The 21,643-nt window shown below is 48.1% G+C and overlaps 1 protein-coding gene across 1 annotated transcript in view; it reads right to left on the reverse strand.

Moving 5' to 3' along the window:
• Positions 1-21,643, reverse strand: part of LOC149344523 (BTB/POZ domain-containing protein KCTD9-like) — a 201,445-nt gene that overhangs the window by 106,563 nt on the left and 73,239 nt on the right. Inside the window, exons 2-3 of the mRNA XM_089546301.1 lie at positions 4,367-4,488; positions 3,418-3,464 (exon numbers count right to left, since the gene is read on the reverse strand). Of these exons, the coding sequence (XP_089402427.1) occupies positions 3,418-3,464; positions 4,367-4,488 (169 nt within the window). The remainder of the gene's footprint in view (positions 1-3,417; positions 3,465-4,366; positions 4,489-21,643) is intronic.

Here is a 21,643-nt window from a genome sequence, read left to right on the forward strand (position 1 = left end):
CCTTTTCTCTGTCGCCTTTGAGAAACCCTTCATAGGTTTCTCCTCCTTCCTGCCATGCAATAAAAGGAAGCGGGCACTGTCCCTTACTGCTAGGCTTGTTCGTCTCCTTCGGCGAGCAGCACACGGCCAGAGTATTGTAACCTGACCGCTCATGGGAATAGCCACCCTGGCGAGAAGTTACTGACTGTACGTCATTTGCCGGTTGTGCGCTTGGCTGTGCGGAAACGGCAGTCTCGCAGCAACCAGCTCGCTCTACCCTCACGTATGCCCGTACACCTCTCTGCACTCCTGGCTGCTGCTCCGAAAACGGGCCATCCGTTAAGACGACCGGCCCTCTGTCGGCCGCTTGTCGCGGTTCTAGCCGCGCGGGAACTGCGGCTTCCCCACGATCCGCTGGTTCCCTTAAGGAGCACAACTGTGCTCCATTCTCTCTGTCAGGCTCTACAGCCGACGAGTCCGAGCAATGCTCCTCGACTCTGACCGCTCCGTCGAGCTCAGCCTCGGGTTCTTCGACGACATCAAGGTCGTCACACTCCCCTCCTTGCGGCTCTGTCAGCCTCTCAGGAACCGAGACAGCCCCAGGATCCTCTCGTATCTCGAAAGGCTGCACCCGTGCTCCATTCGCTAGATCAGGCGGTGCTGTCGCCGCCTTTGTGACGCCTGAGGGTGGTGCCCGCACTCGGCTGAACCGCTCTTCCAGCGTATTCGCTTCAGCTCTTTCCGCACTCACCTCTACTCGGACCGCACCGTCGAGCTCGGCCTTTCTTTCCTCATCATCATGAGGACCGGGGCATTTCACAGCCCGTTTCTCGGTCAGTCGCTCGGGAGCCGCGACATCGCCGGGATCTTTGTTCCCGAAAGACCGCCCCAGTGTCCCATTCTCTAGGTCAGGCGACACTATTGCCTCCAATGTGACGTCTGATGGTGCTGCCGGCACTCGGCAGAACCGCTCTTCCAGCGTACTCGCGTCAGGTGTTTCCGGACTCACCTCTACCCCGATCGCATGGTCGAGCTCACCAGCTCGTCCTTTGACGATACAAAGTTCCCCCCCTTTGAACGTCTGCTCACCATGCTCGGGAGGTGTCCGTAAAACAACCTGGTCTGCTGCCGGTGTCATTTCTGCAACCACCCTGCAGTCGCCTTGCAGGTACTTCCGTTCTCCGGCCTCAAGCACCTTACGTGCTGCCTCACCTGGCACTTCGCTTCCGTCTGAAGCGTAAACAGAGCCTTCGCTCCTGCTAAGATTGCTCCTTGCTCGAAGAGCCTCAAGTTCTTTCTGCATCTCCAGCAGCCTGCGCGCCAAGCGCGCTTTGTCTAGCTCGTCCTCCTGACGACGGCGCTCGTCCTCCTCGCGACGACGTTCGCGTAGACGTTCATCTTGCGCCTTCCGCTCCTTCCAGAAAAATTCCCGAAGGCTAGGTCCCTAGAGGCCCAGAGCCTTTCCCCGCCGGATGATGCTCCCTAAGTCATCCAGCGTACACATGCTCTTCGCTGGGACAGCGCGCGCTATTTCTCTTGAACGCTATGCCTCGCGGTCAAGGCCAATCGTAGTCAGCCAGTCCTGTCGCGGACGCCAGTTGTCACGATATGGTGGGCGGCTAGATGTTTGGTTGGCGCCGAAATTATATTTAATCGGGCCAACCTGCCCACCACTGCACTCTCCGTAAGTTAGGAGGGGGTGGAGCGACAAACTTCTCCACCCCGCGTGCGGAAGATGAGGTTAGACTGCTGACCGGCGATAGGGGCCACGCCTGATTAGCCGTTGACCGGAGGGATGAGGCGTATAGGCAAGTTTCTTAGCAACCCTTTTACTCGGGTAAGAACAAGAACAACGGTTACGAAACAAGCCAAGCAAAATAGCGGTAATGCACAGGCGCGATGCGAACAACAAGCACAAAATCAGAACACAAACACAAACTATTAACAAGAAGAAGGAAAACAACAGAGCGAGAACTATACAACAAAGTTACATGATTACAGCAATATACAAAGGAATAGGACGAGAACAGCGACAGAACAAAGAAAAGAGCAAAGCGAGTGGTGAGAATCGGTGGCTTAGCTGCGTAGTGGCAAGGTCCGGTCGCAGGGAGCGTCGGGCTGCGGAAGCGCGCGGTGCTGATGGGGGGGGTGCGGATACGGGCGAACTTGGGCCACGGGTTACGCGTCTTCCACGCGTCTTTCGGGGCCGCCGTCGCCGCGCTCTACGCGTCAGATATCGCCGAGGCTCGCTTGCCGACCACTGCCCTGGCTGACCCTACACACGTCGGCACGCACCGAAATCTCTAAACCAACTAACTCGGTCGTGATTTTCCCGCCACCGTGTTCACGTGACAAACCACAAAAAAACAAATAAAAGCAAACGAATCCTCTCGGCCCCGTGCACCAACGATTTACAGATGTTGAGAAGGGGGGAGAAGAAACATGAAGAAACTGAAGGGGATGCGAAGGAAAGGTATGGTCCTAACGAGGAGCGATGTTAACTTCCCAAGGTTGGGACGGGTGCTAGGGCATTCACCGGCCGCTTCCCGTCCCCCCCTCGTGAAAGCACTCGCTTCCCGGCGATAATCCTGAGGAGGGGGGCGGCGTAGTCTTGACCCCCCCCCCCCCCCCCAGCGTCGCGAGGGGTCAACGCCCACGCGGGGGGAGGCAAAGTCATCGCCGCTGCGTCGCGACATGCCCGCATACTACCGGCGCCGTGGCCAGCCGTGGCCACTTTGGTCGGAGAAGAAAGAAGAAAAATAAAGCATGCGCGCACTTTGTGACACACGTGCAGCGGCCCAATTGCGTCCCGGAATAGAGACTGCCACCCAGTGCAACGGCCATCCCCACCTCCCTTTCCCAATTCAATACGATGTTCTAATAAATGTTTTCTCCTCCTTTATTTCCCTGTTTTATATTTTGACATTCCTTGAAAGCTGGTGATTTGGTTCTGCCCATTGGGTCCAGATTTAGACCGAAAATTCCCTGAACAAAAAAAAAAAAACTCCCGATCGAAAATCCCTGTTGAGGGATCAACAGTCGACCTCCGCCTACATGATCTTGATGGGGCACGTGTGAAAAACACGTCTGCCTAGATGGAATGCGCTAAACTGGAAGGAAAATTTGAAAGAGCGCTACTTAAGGCAGAATCTACGCAACTAACCCATGTATATCGGCGATGATACAAGACTTCGCAAGCTCTGCCGACAGCTTTAATCCGAGGACTGAAGGGAGGCCTCTAAACAACGAGCAGCCCCTTCGTACCCCTTCTTGACATTTACTGTGCGCGTTACGACCTGCGAGAGGAAACCGAGCTCAAAGTGTCGCCGTTCACGACAGCTGGGCGCCTCGAAGGCGTACAGTACAGTACAGTACAGTTTCGTACAGTTTCGTACAGTTTTCAACGTCGCCCAAATGTTTTGCAATAATGTGGCTCACCAGCGATGAAGTCTTCCCCTGACGAAGCGAGCAACACGTCTCGATTCCTGGAGGGCAACGAGCGCAGAGTTGTTACAGTAGGATACAACTTAAAAAAAAAAAACAGCAGTTGCTAACACTGGGCCGTAGTCCGCGGCGTCTTGTATTACTCCGCTGCCCAATCGCAACCGTAAACGAAGTCAGCTTTCTAACGTCTGACTATATCAAACAATCCACGTATCAAAATTCTAGAGCTCATGATTTTTTTGTAGTGATAACTTGTTTAGGTAACAAGAAACGTTTAAGCAGCGGACTACTTTTTCGCCGTGGAGGAATTCTGTGCGCGGAGGCTAAACGTGGGCGGAGCTTCACTTTAGAAATCGGCGAGCTTAAAAGGGCCGAATCTGTGATACTTCCAGGTAAAGTATGCGAAGTCCTTTTGGCCTAGCATTTTAAACGGTGATGTAATCACCAATTAAACTTGCGACGGCCTTCGAGCTTCTCCGCAGCGCACAACGCCAAGTGGGGGACGCATGATGACGTCATTGAAGGTATCGGTTCATTTCCAACGCATAAACGCCTGCTTTGAAGGAAGAAAACCAACGCCACCGAAGGCAAAGCCCGCCGAACGCTGTCTAGCAGCGTCCAACGAGGCACGGTAGGGCGTGGCTGACGGCAGCGGTAATTTGAAATCATACCTTCCGTGACGTCACACTGAACTTTCCTGCACTCGTCTGGTGCTTTGAGGAGAAGTGAAAATTCAATCCTCGATAACGTCACTATTTTAAATGGTATGCAAAAAAACTTGGCATGCTTTACTTACAGCCTATATCCTTGAGTATCGTGAAAATCTCAAAAAGTGGCGCAGTTGCCCTTTAAGTTGTATCCGACTATAGTCGGACAGCTGAAGGCTACGCTTCGCGCTCTAGACCCGAACCCAACGAAGTCGCCGGCATCTGGGAAGGCTTACCTTATTTGGGCCACGTCGGTGATTTCGCCGCCTTTGGTGTTGAACAGCCGCCGGGCCTGAATGCCGAAACTCGCAGCGATATCGTCGAGCAACTTGTTCAGCGTGGTTGGGATGATGAATACCTCCACAAAGGACAGGAAATGCGCAATAAAACTTCCGGTTAGTCACGCGACAGCGGGTGGGTCTAGAAACCAAAATGCCTTCTGGCCGTGGCATCTGGAAAAATGTAGTCTTATATACACAGTCCATTACTAGTGCCCGCCGCGCCTACCTAAACATGACAGGTTTGTTGCAGCACTGATCGCATTGCCAATTAGAATTAAATTATTATTGCATGGCTATATATGCCTCACAGCGAGAAAACAAAATCATTTCAATACATACATACAGGCCGCCGCGGTGGCTCAGCGGTTATGGTGCTCGGCTGCTGACCCAAAAGACGCGGGTTCGATCCCGGCCGCGGCGGCTAGAATTTCTTTGGAGGAGAAATTCTAGAGGCCCGTGTGCTGTGCGATGTCAGTGCACGTTAAAGAACCCCAGGTGGTCGAAATTTCCGGAGCCCTCCACTACGGCGTCTCTCATAGCCTTAGTCGCTTTGGGACGTTAAACCCCATAAACCAACCAAAACATACATACAAAAATGCATGGTTAGATGACAATGCAGAATATACAAACGTTTTGCATCCACATTGTTCAAAGCAAAACAAAGAGCCTATATAATGGTAGCCCACGAAAGAAAGTTAGCAGTGATTTCGCCTCATGGAATGCCGTCAACGTAAGAGTACAACTACACTTATTTTAGGTTCCGATCGATCCTAGCTGACGTGTGATAAGTAAATAAGCAATGTTCGAGCAGCACGCTTTGACGAGCCCTTTATCCGTCAACTAGCACGAATCAACCGTTTCGGCAACCCGGTGCAGAACAGCGTTGCGCCGAAGTCTGTATGGGGCAGACAAGCAGGTAGGCTTACAATCTCTTGATTATCATCAGCACAGCCATGTCCTTTCATATATCCCTCCACTTTAGCCGTGCCTGTGCCAGCTGCGGCCATCTTATCAATTTCATTTGTCCATCTAATTTTCTGCCGCCTCCTATTACGCGTGCCTTTTTTTAATGCATTCCCTTGGCCCGAGGAAGTATCCCTCATTTTGCCTCCGCATGACATGCCGTGCTCAATGCCCATGCCCATTTTCTCTTCTTAATTTCAACTAGGATGTCATTAAGCTGTGCTAGTTCTCGACCAACTCTGCTCTCTATTTTTTAACGTTGCAGATATAAATTTTGTTGCTATATCCCACTCAGCTGTCTTCAGTTTCAAGATTTTTTCGTTGGCCTCCCCGTTTCCGCCCCAAAGGTGAGCACTGCTTAATTATTCTGTACTTTGCCCTTGAGGGATACTGGCAAGCTGCTATACATGACCATCGAATAAGTGCCACATGTGGGCATATGCCAATCATTACTCAATCGATACTTAATCGATGGCATTCGAATGATATAGGAACGCGATTTAAGGCATTCTATGATAACTCCATGATAACTAATGACTAACTGCCCCGCCGCGGTGGCTCAGGGGTTATGGCGGTTGGCTGCTGACCCGAAGAACGCGGGTTCGATCTCGGCCGTGGCGGCTGAATTTCGATGAAGGCGAAATTCTAGAGGCCCGTGTGCTGTGCGATGTCAGTGCACGTTAAAAAGAACCACAGGTGGTCGAAATTTCTGGAGCCCTCCACTACGGCGTCCCACGGAGCCTCAGTTGCTTCGGGACGTTAAACCCCATTAAACTAAACTAAACCAATTAATGACTAACTGCGTAATAACAGTTAAGCAATTAACCTTTCTAGTCAGACCACATAAATAAATAATACTGAGTAGGAAATTTGTCGAGTTGGGGAATCGAACCAGGGTCTTAGGAGAGCGAGACGAGCACGCCAACCACTCTACCATGCCAGCTCGATGGTTTTGAAATGAACAAAGGCATGCCGCCACGGTGGCTCAGTGGTTATGGTGCTCGGCTGCTGACCCGAAAGACGCGGGTTCCATCCCGGCCGCGGAGGCCGAATTTCGATGGAGGCGAAATTCTAGAGACCCGTGTACTGTGCGATGTCAGTGCACGTTAAAGAACCCTAGGTGGTTGAAATTTACGCAGCCCTTCAGTACGGCGTATGCCTGAGTCGCTTTGGGACGCTAAACCACATAAACCAAACCAAACCGAACAAAGGCGTGTCTAGTGAATACGGGGTCTTCATTCACTCCCATCTTCCTCCCTTCCCGTTACTGCGAGGTTCAGGTGTCCCCCGAGATATGCGAGACAGACACATTTCCTTTCCTCAAAAACCAATTTACCGAGGTGCAAGGCGTACAGCCGAACGGGCGATGGCGTTCTGTGGACTCCCTGGCAGCGTTGCAAGACGCTGCCGCGTTCCACTCTTAGAGGCGAAGCTTAACATCTTAACCACACATCAGTGACACCAACAGCAACACCGCGCTAAAGGCTTTCGCCTCTCCGCACTTTAGAATATCTTAGGTGAAATATCCGGCATACGAAGCATGGAAGAGGTAAGTGTTGCCCAGTCTGGATTTACCGAACGTATTTCTAGTATTCGTGAAATGTGCGCCTGTTTTGTCATACGCTTCGGCAGCAAGCCTTAACGCGTAGACGACGCGCTAATAACGGCGTTTTTGTGCACATATTGTGATCCGGCCGAGTAAGTATTGACTATGGTGTTGACATAGTGCTTCGCAGCCGTCGCTACCGTTACTGTGGCAACGTTCACTCGATCCCTCCCGGCGCGGTTGTATATTCCGCCGAGAAGGGCAGCAGAATTGACCGTGAAAACGGGAAGACCTGTAGTGGCTTCTTTTAAGGCCTTTAATGCCTCAAGGTTGTCGACAGAAGGTTGTCAGCAGAGGTGTCACGCTTTTCGGTTGGTCGAAGTGGTTATGACGTCAGAGTACGCGGATTCGAAGTAATGAGGTCACCCACGGATGCCTGACGCCCCCTTTTGAAGCACACGACAACTCATAAAATAGTTGTCGTCCGCTCCGACAGGGGGCGTAAGGCGTCCGTGGGTGACCACATTACATACCTCATTACTGCGAACAGAGCCATGGATACAACCGAACTCACCGAAGCAGAGAGAGAGTCGTGCTAAAGAAGCAGTCAAAGTGTGTAGTTGTACTGTGTAGTCAAAGTGTGTAGTCGAATAAGGCACCAGTACAGCAAAAACAGTCTTGCAGTCAATGTCAAACAGTGCGCCAGGAAAGGCTTTCGCCTTGCAGCCCTTTAGAGAGCCAAAGTGCCCCCTGAATTTTTTGGTGCCGGCTTACCTCCCACATGGCCCTGTTTCCATTGCGGTAGACGAGTATTTTATCTTCCGCCACTCGGGCGCGTTTTGCGTCCGTCATCACTGCACCCTGGTGGCCACGAAAACTGCGGAGAGTTTTTAAAAGCGTTAGCTCTAACTACCTACGTTCGTCAAGGACGCGTCTGTCCTCAGTGAAGATCAAATGGACCAAAACAGTAACCAAGTGACCACACTGTACCACATAGCAACAGTGGGCGCGTAGCATTAGTTGACACCAATACTTTCGATCCGTTATATACCTATGGGCCAGTACAGCGGCCATCGAGGTTGGACCTCCCCCCCCCCTCCCCCCCCCGGACCACCATTCGCATTAAATTTTGGAGCCACTTGTTCGACGCAGAATGTTCCAAGTGGTGTCAAATGACTTGGCATGTTCCTCAGGATAAAAGTACTATAGTAGGATACAACTTAAAAAAACAGCAGTTGCTAACACTGGGCCGCGGTCCACGGCGTCTTGTACTACTCCGCTGGCCAATCGCACCTGTAAACGAAATCGGCTTTTTAATGTTTGACTATATCAGACAATTCGCGTATTAAAATTCTAGAGCTCATAATCTTTTTCTTGTGATAAGCTGCTTGTTTAAGTAACAAGAAATGATTAATTAAGCAGCGGACTTCTTTTTCATCGTGGAAGAATTCTGTGCGCGGAGGCTGAGTGTGGGCTGAGCTTCACTGCAGACTTAAGTTGTATCCGACTATAATTCAGATGAAGCCCAATATATGTATGTGTGAGATTCGCGTCAACGACCTTTCCGCCCCACAACGTGCATTCCAAGGACCTTCAGACGATCACTACGGCCGAACCGTTTGTCGCAGGGGTTCCGAATGGTGTCAAACGACTCGTCGTGTTGTGGAAATATACCAGATATAGCGAAGGTGCCGTAAATCGCAGCAGTAGCGCAAAATAAAAATCCATGAGGTAGATGGCGCTGCTTGCGTCTTAGAAGGGATCTTTCCGATAAAAGTAAATATTCGCGGATGTTTAAATTTGGTCGTCTCCACGTTTGCTGAGCACAACGCTGTAAGCACTTGAAGCTCCAGCGTTGGCGGAAAATTTTTGTTGCGGGCATCGCGTTAAAAAGAATATAGCCAAGGCAAGAGACTAGCAATGGTTTTTGCTCTGAAGCCTCAAGAAAGGCAAAACCTCCCTACAGCGAAAAGATGATCGGTGAAATCATATAGAATCGATTAGAAGCATGAAACAATTTCGCCGAAAACTAGGAAAGTAATTATGTTGCTTTCTATAAACACCTTTAAGGGGTTACGATGCTCAGTTTACGCTCAGGCTGAAAAGAAAAAACTATACGTATAGTCATAAACGTGCAGCACGACGAGTTAAACTCAAATCACTAGGGGCTTGGTGGCTGTAGCAAGAAGGAGACCACTAATTCGCTTCTGTTCCTAATGCAGGTGCTCGCAGCAGTCGTCACACACGCGCTGCTTCCCGCCCTGGATTCGGCTGGGGTGGAATGCGCGCCGTCAGACCTGCCTGGATACCCCTACAGTGATACGCATGTCCGTTGTCTCAATTCCATCAGCGCCTCAAATCTGCCAGCGTCATTGCTGGAACATTGGACACACACATAGTCATCGAAGGCACCTGATACACCGTCTGTAAAAGAGAGGCAATCATCGGCTGCGCTCTGTGGGCTTGGTGGCTGTACCATGAAGCAGACCACTAATCCGCTTCTGTTCATAATGCAGGTCAGTAACCCATACGCCTTATTTGCAAAGAAAACTAGTAATTACTGCCTGGTGCAGCTTCCGAGCCCACAGTGTTGTGTCGATGTTGCTACTGAATGTTTAGAAACGATTCGCGTCTTGCTACTATTGTCCGGGGACATAGAAACGAATCCGGGACCTGCCAGTGCAGAGGCAGTGCTTGCTGAATTCGAGAAGTTGTCCTCGGGTCAGACTGCAATAATCAGTGACGTCCAAGACATCAAAAACAAGCTAACTACAGAGAAAACCATTACTGATCTAATTCAGAGGATTGCCGATTTAGAGAGCCACTACCAGACTTTGAAAACAGATGTAGAATGTGTGAAATGCAACGCAGAAAAAACGACTCAGCTGGTGCAGGATCTGGAGGCCCGATTTGGTGACACCGAAAACCGCTCATGAAGATACAATCTGATTTCTTTACGGCCTTTCCGATCCTACACCATCCGAGACATTTGTTTGTTTGTTGATACTGTTAACCCTATTGAAGGGTCATTACAGGAGTGGTAGGAAAAAAAAGAAAGCAAAAATACCAACAAATCTGTCATCAAGCGCATTGTACACGTAACAAGTCATTAAAGAGGACGAGAGAAGTGTACACAGTGCCCTATTACATTGTAGAAGGGAGCAACAAAAAACATAATCACGCACACTCAAGAGCATCTGCACAGTAAAACACTATATAAAGACACGAAACACAATACACGGACTTACCAGTCATGTTAGCACACCGCGCTCCCGGAATAAATAAAAGAGTCTAAATTAACCAAAAAGGCACTTAGCGAAGAAGATTGAACTACGGAATCGGGAAGCATGTTCCATTCTTTTATTGCTCTGGGAAGAAACTATATTTAAATGCATCGTTACGAGATACTGGAGGCGGAATATACATGCTATGGCGATGTCTAGATGATTCATTAGAACGAATGTCGAAGTAATCGGTCCTATTAATTTTAATTGCGTTACTGATAATAAGGAACAGAAACTTGAGCCTGTCGAATTTGGTCCTTAATTTAACTTGGGAAGGTCTGCAAGGTGACACAGCTCTGAGGGGAAGTGAACTCGGCGATATTTATTAAATATGAATCGAGAAGCTAACCTCTGAATCCTTTCTAGTTTGTTACAGTTTTTTTGCGCGTGAGACAATTTTAGCGTATTCAATTATAGGTCTAACTAGTGTTCTATAAGCCAAGTTTTTAATTTCAGGAGTTGTACTATGTAAGTTGCGCCTCAGACTCCACAGCACTTTATTAGCCTTATCGCATGTTTCCTCTACGTGCCTATTCCATATATAGTCGCTAGTAAATATTAGTCCCAAGTATTTGTGTTCATCTACCCTTCCGAGCACATTATCGCGAATATGGTAAGGAAATTCTAAGGTAGTTTTCTTCCTAGTGGTAGACATACAAACAGATTTCGAGGGATTAATGGTCATTTGCCAGTCATCGCACCATTTAGTAATATTGTCTAGGCTGTGTTGTATGTTCATTTGATCACTGGGAGAATTTATTCTATTGTAAATGACACAATCGTCGGCGAATAATCTTATAGGGACAGAAACAAGGCTTGGCAAGTCATTAATAAAAATAAGAAATAAAAGCGGTCCAAGGACACTGCCCTGTGGTACACCAGATAAGACCGGTAATAAGCTGGACGTATGTCCGTCTATTTCAACGTACTGGTGGCGGCACTCTAAATAGGAAGTAAACCATGTCGTTAGTTTGGGATTTTTAAACATAGTATTGATTTTAAGTAGAAATTTAGGGTGGGAAACTTTATCAAAAGTTTTGGCGAAATCTAGGTAAATTAAGTCCATCTGTCCGCGGGAATTATTCGTTTGTGAAATATCATGAACTAGCTCAACTAACTGTGAAATCGTAGACAAACCTTTACGGAAACCATGCTGTAGTGGTGATAACAAGTTATACGTTTCTAAATAGTTCGATAAGTGTTTGGTCATGATATGTTCTAGTAGATTAGAACACGTACTCGTGAGAGAAATTGGTCTGTAATTGCTAAAGTCTGAAGTGTTACCGGTTTTATGGATTGGCACTATTCTGGCTAGTTTCCATGCGGAAGGGAAGTAGCCATTGCTAACAGAGGAAATAAATATTTTCGTAAGGAACTTAGACACCCACTCAGCATACCTGACTAAAAATTCATTAGGTATACCATCTGGTCCGGGGCTTTTTTGTGTTAATATTGAGTAACACCTTCTTCGGTTATCACAATATCTGAAATGGGAGGACGGGTAGAGAAGTCATAATGGCCTGGCAACGTGCCATCATCCTTCGTAAAAACAGAGGAAAACTGAAGGTTGAATTGTTCAGTGCTTTCTTGAGTGTTAACCTCAGCATTTGAACAGTGTTGCTTGGTTGATGGATTAACATACCTCCAAAATTTCACCGGTGCCTCGCAAAGAAACTTCCTCAGTGTAACATTCAAAAAACGGTTTTTTGACTCTCTAATTTGGTGTTTCAAGTCATGTCTCATGCGGCGAATACAAGCTGTGTCACCCACATTGCAATTTTGGGAACATGCTTTTCGTTTCCGCTGAATTTTCCTTTTCGAATGGATAATTTCTCTGTTAATCCATGGATTCCTGCGCCTGCTCTTCTTTTTATTCTTTGGTATAAAGTGCTCGATACAATGGGTCACGGCATTGGAAAAGAAACTCCACAAAGCATCAGTGCTCAGTTCTGAGTGATAGAGGTACATGAATTCATCGAAAGAAGATTCAAGATAATCTAGCACACTGACATCATCCGCGATCTGAAAATTCAAAACCTCTCTTATTGGTTTAGAAGATGAGATAGATGGTGACATATTGAATGAAGCTATTGCCATTTTATGATCTGATAATCCGTCCTCAACATGACAATCTGTCAAGTGCCTTATTAAGCCATGAGACACAAAAATTAAATCAAGAATAGATGATGTTGTATCACACAGTCTTGTGAATTCGGTTACTATTTGCACTAAATCATAACAAAATACCAAGTCTAAAAGTTGTTCAGAGCTTGCCACATTCATCTCCCCGGGTGCGTAGGAGCTCCAATTAATTCCCGGTAAATTAAAATCGCCTAGGAGAATTACTCCTTCTCCTCCCCTAATATTTATTTCCATAAATTGCCTTATATTGGTAATTACGTCAAGTGAGGAATTTGGTGGTCTATATACCCCTCCAATATAAACGGTTCGATCGGTAAGCTTAGTTTTGATCCATACCGCTTCATTATCGCCCGATTGATGCAGGACAGTACGCAAAACATTTTGCTTGACCGAATCCGAAGAACTCATAATTCGCCACTGCTCGGATCAACTCGATTTGACGCTAGATAGTAAAGACATCGAACGTGCACACCGTCTCTGGCGTCACAACACAGAACGCCAGCTTCCCATAATAGCAAAGTTTGCATCATTTAAGACAAAAGAAATGATCCTCTTAAATGGCTCCAAACTAAATAATTCTGATTTTAGCATTGGTGAGGATTTCTCCCACCGAGCTCAAAATATAAGAAAGAAATTTGTCGCGTTTGCCAGACAACTAAATTTTCTTTGCCGTACAAAATCTTCCATATAGGCCCCAAACGCTATTTTTTTTTTATGAGACTGAGCAAACAGCAAAAGAAATCTTCTAGCCACCACAGCGACGCAAGTCAGCACTACACCGTCCCCAAACATGTCCTAAGCTTTCGGTAATCTTTACAACATATGGAGTTCCATCCCGAAGCGAGAGCTCGTGTCAAGCCTGGTGTTTTCATCTGATAGCAACTTGCTTATATTAACAGAAACGGCTAACAGATCACATTAGTGATGGCGAGGTGCTTGCTGATCTACCAAATTTTTCTCTCTTTCGTTCAGAACGTATAAACGCACGTGGTGGAGGTGTTCTGATTGTGGCAAGCAGCACTTATGCACTGCTCCAATCATTTCATCCGACCTTGAAATAATTTGGCTCATCTGTCGATCGGCTCCGCATTCTGTGCTGCTGGGTACCTGCTACAGGCCGCCACACAACACTCCCCATTTTTGCCGCCAGCTGAACACAACCTTATCTAAATTAACCTCGCGGTATCCCAACGCTCACATTCTCCTTTTCAGGGATTTTAATTCCGCGACTATTAACTGGCATAACCTGGTGCCCTCCATAGATAATCGAGCTGATACAAGAGAATTTCTTGATATCTGTTCGAATTTTAATCTTGCCAAACTTGTACTAGAGCCTACGCTTGTAGTAAAGGACACTGCAAATATTATAGATTTAGTATTAACGAGCCATCCTGAAAGCTGCTCCTCCATGACTTCCTTGCGAGGAATTAGGGACCATAAAGTCATCCACACAGTCTTTAATTTCAATCCAATTCGGCGCCACAGTCCGGGAAAGACAATCCGGCTGTATGATAAAGAGAACTATGAAGCAATAAGTAGCGAGGTACACTCCTTCTTTCCATGTTTTAACGCAACTTTTCAAAGCAAATCTATCCAGGAAAACTGGTCGATATTTAAGCAAAAGCTTAACTCCCTGGCAGATAAATTCATCCCGAAGACTACTTTTCATGACAGTCGAAGCCAGCCTTGGTTCACGAAGTCACTGAAAAAACTCGAAAATAAAAAGAAACGCCTGTTCCGCACAGCTAAAACGAATCCTAGTACCTGCTCATGGGACAAATATTATGCCGCTGAGAGCTCGTATTTATCAGCAATCAAAAACGCTCAGCGACACTTTTATCACGACGACTTGTCGAGAATCCTAAAAAGTAGCACAAAAAAGTTCTGGAAAATTATAAATCCTAGCAGTGCGCGTTCAGTTACTCTCAATAAATATTCAGAAGAGCCATTCAGTGGTACTGAATGTGCTAATATCTTTTCAATTGCTTTTTCCTCTGTTAGTTGTGCTTTAAGCGGTGCGGGCCGGGCACTATTATTTTTATTTCTTTTAATTGTCCACACTAATTTTGTCTTCACCAGCGAGCCTGATGCGCCCTACCTATTCTGCCTACGACCATTCCGCACACCATGCCTGTAACCAATGTTTCTGCTAATGGAATATTGTCTCTAGTAGATAAAATTAAACTTGCATCTGCAGCAGGCACTGACGCAATAAATTCTAAACTTTCAAAAAACACAAAGTGCATTTCTGCCGAATATTTATCGTTACTGTTTGCTCAGTCACTCTCCACAGGCACCGTACCTGATGATTGGAAGAAGGGAAAGGTCGTTCCAGACAAAAATTCACCATTAAATTATCATCCTATCTCGCTCACAAGTGTACCGCGTAAAATCATGGAGCATATGTACTCAGAAATCGCGCAGTTCCTGGATGGTAACAAATTTTTTCATCCTGCACAACATGGATTTCGCAAGAACTATTCTTGTAACACACAATTAGCAGTCTTTCTTCGTGATCTGCATGAGAACCTCGACTTGAATATCCAGGCCGACGCCATATTTTTTACTTTGCTAAAGCATTCGACAAAGTTTCCCATCGACGTTTGATGTTAAAATTTTCGCAGCTGAACTTGCATCCTAACATCTTAAAATGGATTGAAGCATTTCTAACGTGTCGCTTTCAGTCAGTTGCTGTTAACATCCAGTCATCTCATCCTGCCACCAGCCGCCGCGGTGGCTCAGTGGTTATGTTGCTCAGCTGCTGACCCAAAAGACGCGGGTTCGATCCCGACCGCGGCGGCTGGAATTTCTTTGGAGGAGAAATTCTAGAGGCCCGTGTACTGTGCGATGTTAGTGCACGTTAAAGAACCCCAGGTGGTCGAAATTTCCGGAGCCCTTCACTACGGCGTCTCTCATAGCCTTAGTCGCTTCGGGACGTTAAACCCCATAAACCAAACCAATCATCCTGCCACCGTAACTCTAGGAGAACCTCAGGTCTCGGTCCTATCCTCTTTTATTCCTAATATGCATAAATCACCTGCGCGAACATCTATCATGCAATATCTATTTATTTGCTGACGACTGCGTTATCTACGACTCAATAACTAATATTTCTGACCAAAAAGCCCTTCAGGATGATCTTAACCGCATTGAAAAATGGTGCGATTACTGGCTAACGACACTTGACACTAACAAATGCAAGCTTATTTCGTTTCACCGCAGTCTTAATCCGTTGTTTTGTTACAGAATTGCTAACAATCCAATAGAGCACATTCATTCATATAGATACTCGGGTATCACTGTAAGTCATGATTTAACTTGGCGCCAACATGTTACTAACGTTATTCCATCTGCAAACAAAACCCTGGGATATCTGAAGCGCCATTTACGTCACGCAACAAAAGAGGTCAAATCACTCGCTTGTACATCATTGGTAAGGCCAAAACTAGGATACGCATCCCCCATTTGGAACCCCCACCAAGCATATTTAATCGATGCACTTGAAGCCGTGCAAAATCGCGCCGCCCGTTTCATTTACTCCCAATATTCATACGAAGTCAGTGTGTCATCCTTGAAATCACTGTCCAACATACCAAGTCCTTCTTGCCGTCGTTGCTTCCGAACCCTGTCTCTTTTTAATAAATTTTATTACAGCGCACTCGGCAAAGAACCCCACATCTGCGCACCTCCGCCGCGCATATCACATCGCACTGGTCACCCCCTTCAAGTTACTCGTCCAAGTGCCCGTACCGTAACCTTTTCCACCTCCTTCTTTCCACGAGCCGCGTCAGACTGGAACGGCCTCTCCCACTCCGTTGCTGCTATCACCTGCCCATCATCATTCAACGCCAACACTGAACTTCATATGTCATCGTGAAAAAATGTAACAAAATTTTTGATTACCCCACCTTTTATGTAATACGCGGAAAGGGGCCTCTAAGGTAAATGAATGAAATGAAAAGTATCTGTGCGAAGAAGGATTTGTCTGTCTGTATGAGCACTGCCACACTTGTTAGATAACAAAGTGCTCGAGGTTATCTCGGGTGACCATTCTTTTTAAACGCCGAGAACTGTTAGCCTGGGTAATTAGTCGCTTATGTGCCATAAAACACAACAGAGCCCAAAATTACTCTGGGAAATATGGATGCACAGCACAGACGTGACAGTGAGAACCCGTGAATTTGATTTCCCCGCGTCTGGCTTCTATTGTCATAGACAATTGTCTTTTATAATTCAAATTTTGTGCTATGAGTGACAGGTATTGTGTATATTTATGCACTTTGGCCTTCGGTTGTGTTATCGAGTTTTTTTTTTTTCTTCAGGTCTATAGTCTACTCTACGGGAGTTCTAGCATTTCGCCTCCATTTGCTTTTCGCCTTTTTGCTTTGCTTATGCTCTGTTATTCCTTGTGCTATGCTGAAGAGTGTCCGAGCTTGTTTTGTGTACCAGCGTGTTTGCGCAGTCCTTGAATCTGCTTCAGACATGGCAGTTGCGCGAAACACACACACTCACAAGACAGGTTACGGCACAAGCGCAAACTTACAACTGATTTTATTCAAAATACAAGGCACATATTTAAAGGAAGAAAATAGAATGCACTTTGAGCATGCGCATCGAAATTATACATCATGTGGCAATCAGTAGCATACCAAGGTCTGAACTGACATCGTCTTATCGAGAAAGGCTACCTCACTATTGTACAGTGCAACCGAAGAATCACTGATACATGCTTGTCCTCTTTTCTTTATGAAACACGCTTCCATCACTTCACGCGCAATTGAATCTCGACTTTTGCCCAGAACTCTGATCTCATTAAGCCGTGGCCGACAGTGACTGCAGGACAGGCGATGCTTTGCTAAATTTGATCCCTCCCCCGTTTTTAGCGATAACCCATGTTCCCGTGCGCGATCGTTCAAGCAGCGTCCAGTCTGGCCTACGTACGTTTTTCCGCAACTGCCATGTCTGAAGTATTGAACCAACTAGCCCGACAACACGTTCTACTTGAATCTTCTCTTATACCTAAATGTTAAGTCAACTTTGCTTGCTGTACATTTCCTATCATTTGTTACCGGTTGCTTCTTCCCTTGAAACATTCCCCCCCACCCACCCATTTAATGCCTAGTTCTGGAACTTTGGGTAAATAAATAAATAAACGCAACTTTGCGGAAAATATTGCAGTAATGTTTCTGCACATATATTGCCTTGACATTGCGAAAGGAGGACACTATCCACGTTAATGCAACCTAGAAAGGCAATATTGGTGCAATGTTCCAGCAGCAATTTGTGCTACTATGGTACCTGCCTACCTAGTCTGCCTAGCCTCATCGCATGCGTGCCGGTTCGGAGCGTTAAACCGCTACAAGTTAGAATTATTTCCAAGAAGACGCAGGGACCAACGCTTCGTTTTATCTGTAATCCGCAAGCACTATGACTCAACGCGTTCACTGTGTGCGTCATCGGTGGACCAACCAGTGTCGACGAGAGAATGACGTGCGCTGCAACATAGACGTCGAACACCACTTGCTGGGCGTGTTGGTGAATCATGCTTCCAACTACACAGCGCAAGGACAAACGCGGACAAGTAAGGGACACACAACACAGCGCTTTGTGGTGTTTCCTTACTTGTCCTTGCGCCGTGTAGTTGGAAGAAAGGCCGAGCGTTAAGGCGATGCTACACGCTTGCTTTCACCTCCGCAACAGGACGCGTTTTATGCTCTTCGCTTCCCTCGGGAACCGAGAAAGGTCCGTAACACAGCTGGGCTTGTGTGTTCCGTATGTCTCAAGAGAGAGAGAGGAATCCTTTAATGAAGAAAACAGTAAATTAAGCCGGCGTTTAAAAATCCCTGGCGTGCTACTCTGCATAGGAAAGGGAATTCGGGAGATAGAGACAGAAGTAGAGTGGTGCGGGAAAGGTAAAATAAAAGAAACAAAAAGGGGATAACATAAAATGTGGCCATTAAATGCGTATTAAGGTGCATCGGCGAGTAATGATGTAACGTATACGAAATGATGAAGTGCATAGTCCGACAAATGGGCTAACAAAGTTCACGGTGTGAAGAATGCATGAGGGTAGCACGCAAGGTGAAATTAGAGCTTGTAAAGATGTCTAATGTCATTTAAGAGTAAATATGGGAACAAAATGTTCATTGCATATCTCTATTGCCTAAGGTAGGCTAAAAGACCTATCTTCCGGAAAAATCTTCCGGACCCGATGGTGTTCCGAATTCATTTCTTAAACGCTACGAGGAACAAATATCTCAATACCTAAACTGATATGTTTAACTTGTCTTTGACAACAGGTGTTATACCGTCTGATTGGCGTAAGGCTCGAGTTGTCCCTATTCTTAAGAAAGGTGACTGCCAACTAGTTGCCAATTATCGCCCTGTTTCTTTGACGAACAATTGCTGTAAGTTGTTAGAGCATGTGTAGAGCGGTTTATTGGCACCTTCAAGCGCCGGCGACGAAGACCCTGGCGCAAGAAGTCTAAGAACGAGCGAGGCGAGGGACCGGCACACAAGCGGCAGTTCTCCAGCACGAGCCTCCTACGGGCGGCGCTAGCGCTTCGTCGTCGTTGGTGGCGGTGCTGTATCATCTTCTTCATTCCAACTGCCCCGGCGGAAAGAGGGAGCCATCCTGGCGACTCAGGGCGAGGAGACGACGAGAGGGCTGTAATAAGGCTTCAAGCGGCTGACATGAACGACGTCGCGACCACGGCGGCGATGGTCCAAAGAAGGTGTCACCGGTTCGATGACATAGTTGACAGGTGACGTACGCTCTAAGATACGGTAGGGACCAATGTGCTTGGCCGAAAATTTGGACGCAGCCTGAACAGAGAGCCAGACCAATGATCCAGTGGAGAAGTGTGCAGCGGGCGTGTCTTGATCGGACTCATGTTTGCGGAGTCCTTGACGTTCGGCGGTGAAAGAGCGAGCCAACTGGCGGCACTGCTCAGCATGGCGGGTAATGTCAGAAAGGGAAGTATATTCTGAGCTGTCGGGGTTGTAGGGAAGGATGGTGTCCAGGAGGCAGGAAGGCTCGCGCCCGAATAAAAGAAAGAAAGGGGAAAAGCCGGTGGTTGCCTGAGATGCGGTGTTATATGCATAGGTCACGAACGGAAGGACTTGATCCCAATTAGTGCGGTCGGAGCTAATGTACATGGCGATCATGTCCCCAAGAGTTCGGTTGAATCGTTCAGTGAGGCCGTTAGTTTGAGGGTGGTAAGCAGTAGTGGTACGGTGGACTGAGTGGCACGCATCGAGAAGCTCGTGAACAACTTCAGACAAGAAAACACGGCCGCGGTCACTGAGAAGTTCTCGCGGAGCGCCGTGACGCAGGACGAAGTGATGAAGAAGGAAGAGGGCGACGTCGCGAGCAGTAGCCGCAGGTAGGGCAGCGGTCTCAGCATACCGAGTGAGGTGGTCCACGGCAACTATAATCCATCGATTCCCGGCGGTCGTGAAGGGGAGCGGCCCATATAGGTCGATGCCCACACGATCGAAAGGGCGAGCCGGGCACGGTAATGGCTGTAACGGGGCAGTCGAGGGTCGAGGTGGCGACTTCCGCTGCTGACAGGCTCTGCAGGAGCGAACGTAGCGACGAACGAAGTTGTACATGCCTCGCCAGTAGTACCTCTGCCGTAGTCGCTCGTAGGTTTTTAGTGATCCAGCGTGAGCGCTCTGAGGGTCGGCATGGTAGTGCGCACAGATCTCAGACCGAAGGTGTCGAGGAATCACGAGGAGCCACTTTCGGCCGTCCGGTCGATAGTTGCGGCGGTACAGGAGATCGTCGCGGATGGCAAAATGGGAAGCTTGGCGACGAAGAGCTCGAGGGAAGGAGGACGTAGAGTGGGCACGAAGGACAGCGAGCAGGGACGAAATCCATGGATCCTGGCGTTGTTGATTGGGCATGTCCACAGTAGTGAGCGCTGCGAGTAGGGAATCAGGTAAGGGGGAAGAGGGCGCAGGAGAGGGCAGTGGCGAGCGTGACAAGGCGTCGGCGTCGGAGTGCTTGCGGCCCGACCGGTAGACTACGGTAATATCGAATTCCTGAAGACGGAGCGCCCAGCGGCCAAGGCGTCCTGAGGGATCTTTGAGGGAGGCCAACCAGCACAAGGCGTGGTGATCAGTAACGACGGTGAACGGGCGGCCATATAAGTATGGGCGGAATTTCGTGAGAGCCCACACTACGGCCAGACACTCCTTTTCAGTCACGGTGTAGTTCGACTCTGCTTTGGTGAGAGCACGGCTGGCGTACGCAACAACGTATTCAGAAAATTCGGGCTTGCGCTGGGCCAGGACAGCACCGAGGCCGATTCCGCTTGCGTCGGTGTGCACCTCAGTAGGAGCAGTGGGGTCATAGTGCCGAAGAATAGGGGGCGAAGTAAGAAGGCGACGGAGCGTAGCAAAAGCTTCATCGCAGGCAGAGTCCCACGAAGACAGGTCGGCGGGACCATTGAGGAGTTTCGTAAGGGGCGCGACGATAGAGGCGAAATTAGGGACAAAGCGCCGAAAATAGGAGCAGAGGCCCACAAATCGGCGCAGCTGTTTCGTAGAGGTCGGTTTAGGGAAGTCAGCCACAGCACGGAGTTTGTCAGGATCAGGTAGGACGCCATCTTTGGATACGAGGTGGCCGAGTATTGTCAGTTGCCGGGCGCCAAAGTGACACTTCTTGAGGTTAAGTTGAAGGCCAGCACGGGTGAGGCAGCTCAATATCTGGCGCAAGCGCTGGAGATGCGTCGGAAAATCGGGCGAAAACACAACAACGTCATCTAAATAGCAAAGACAAATGTTCCACTTGAGGCCGCGCAAGATGTTGTCCATCATGCGTTCGAACGTGGCGGGAGCGTTACACAGACCGAAAGGCATTACGGCGAATTCATAGAGGCCGTCAGGGGTAACGAATGCCGTTTTAGGACGGTCGGACGCAGACATCGGGACTTGCCAATAGCCGGAACGAAGGTCCAGAGATGAGAAGAACTCGGCGCCTTGCAAGCAGTCAAGGGCGTCGTCAATTCGGGGTAGCGGGTAGACGTCTTTGCGCGTAATTTTGTTGAGCCGGCGATAGTCCACGCAAAATCGTATCGAGCCATCCTTCTTTTTCACCAGGACAACTGGGGATGACCAAGGACTGGCAGATGGCTGAATAATGCCGCGTTGTAGCATGTCGTCCACTTGCTCAGCGATGAGGCGGCGCTCGGGAAGGGACACACGGTAGGGGCGCTGGCGGAGAGGAGTATGTGTACCAGTTTCAATGTGGTGCTCGACAGTGGTCGCACGGCCCAAAGAAGAGGACTGGTG

This window comes from Amblyomma mixtum, chromosome 5, assembly GCF_055824585.1.
Source record: "Amblyomma mixtum isolate Tamu chromosome 5, ASM5582458v1, whole genome shotgun sequence".
In the NCBI taxonomy this organism is placed as follows: domain Eukaryota; kingdom Metazoa; phylum Arthropoda; class Arachnida; order Ixodida; family Ixodidae; genus Amblyomma; species Amblyomma mixtum.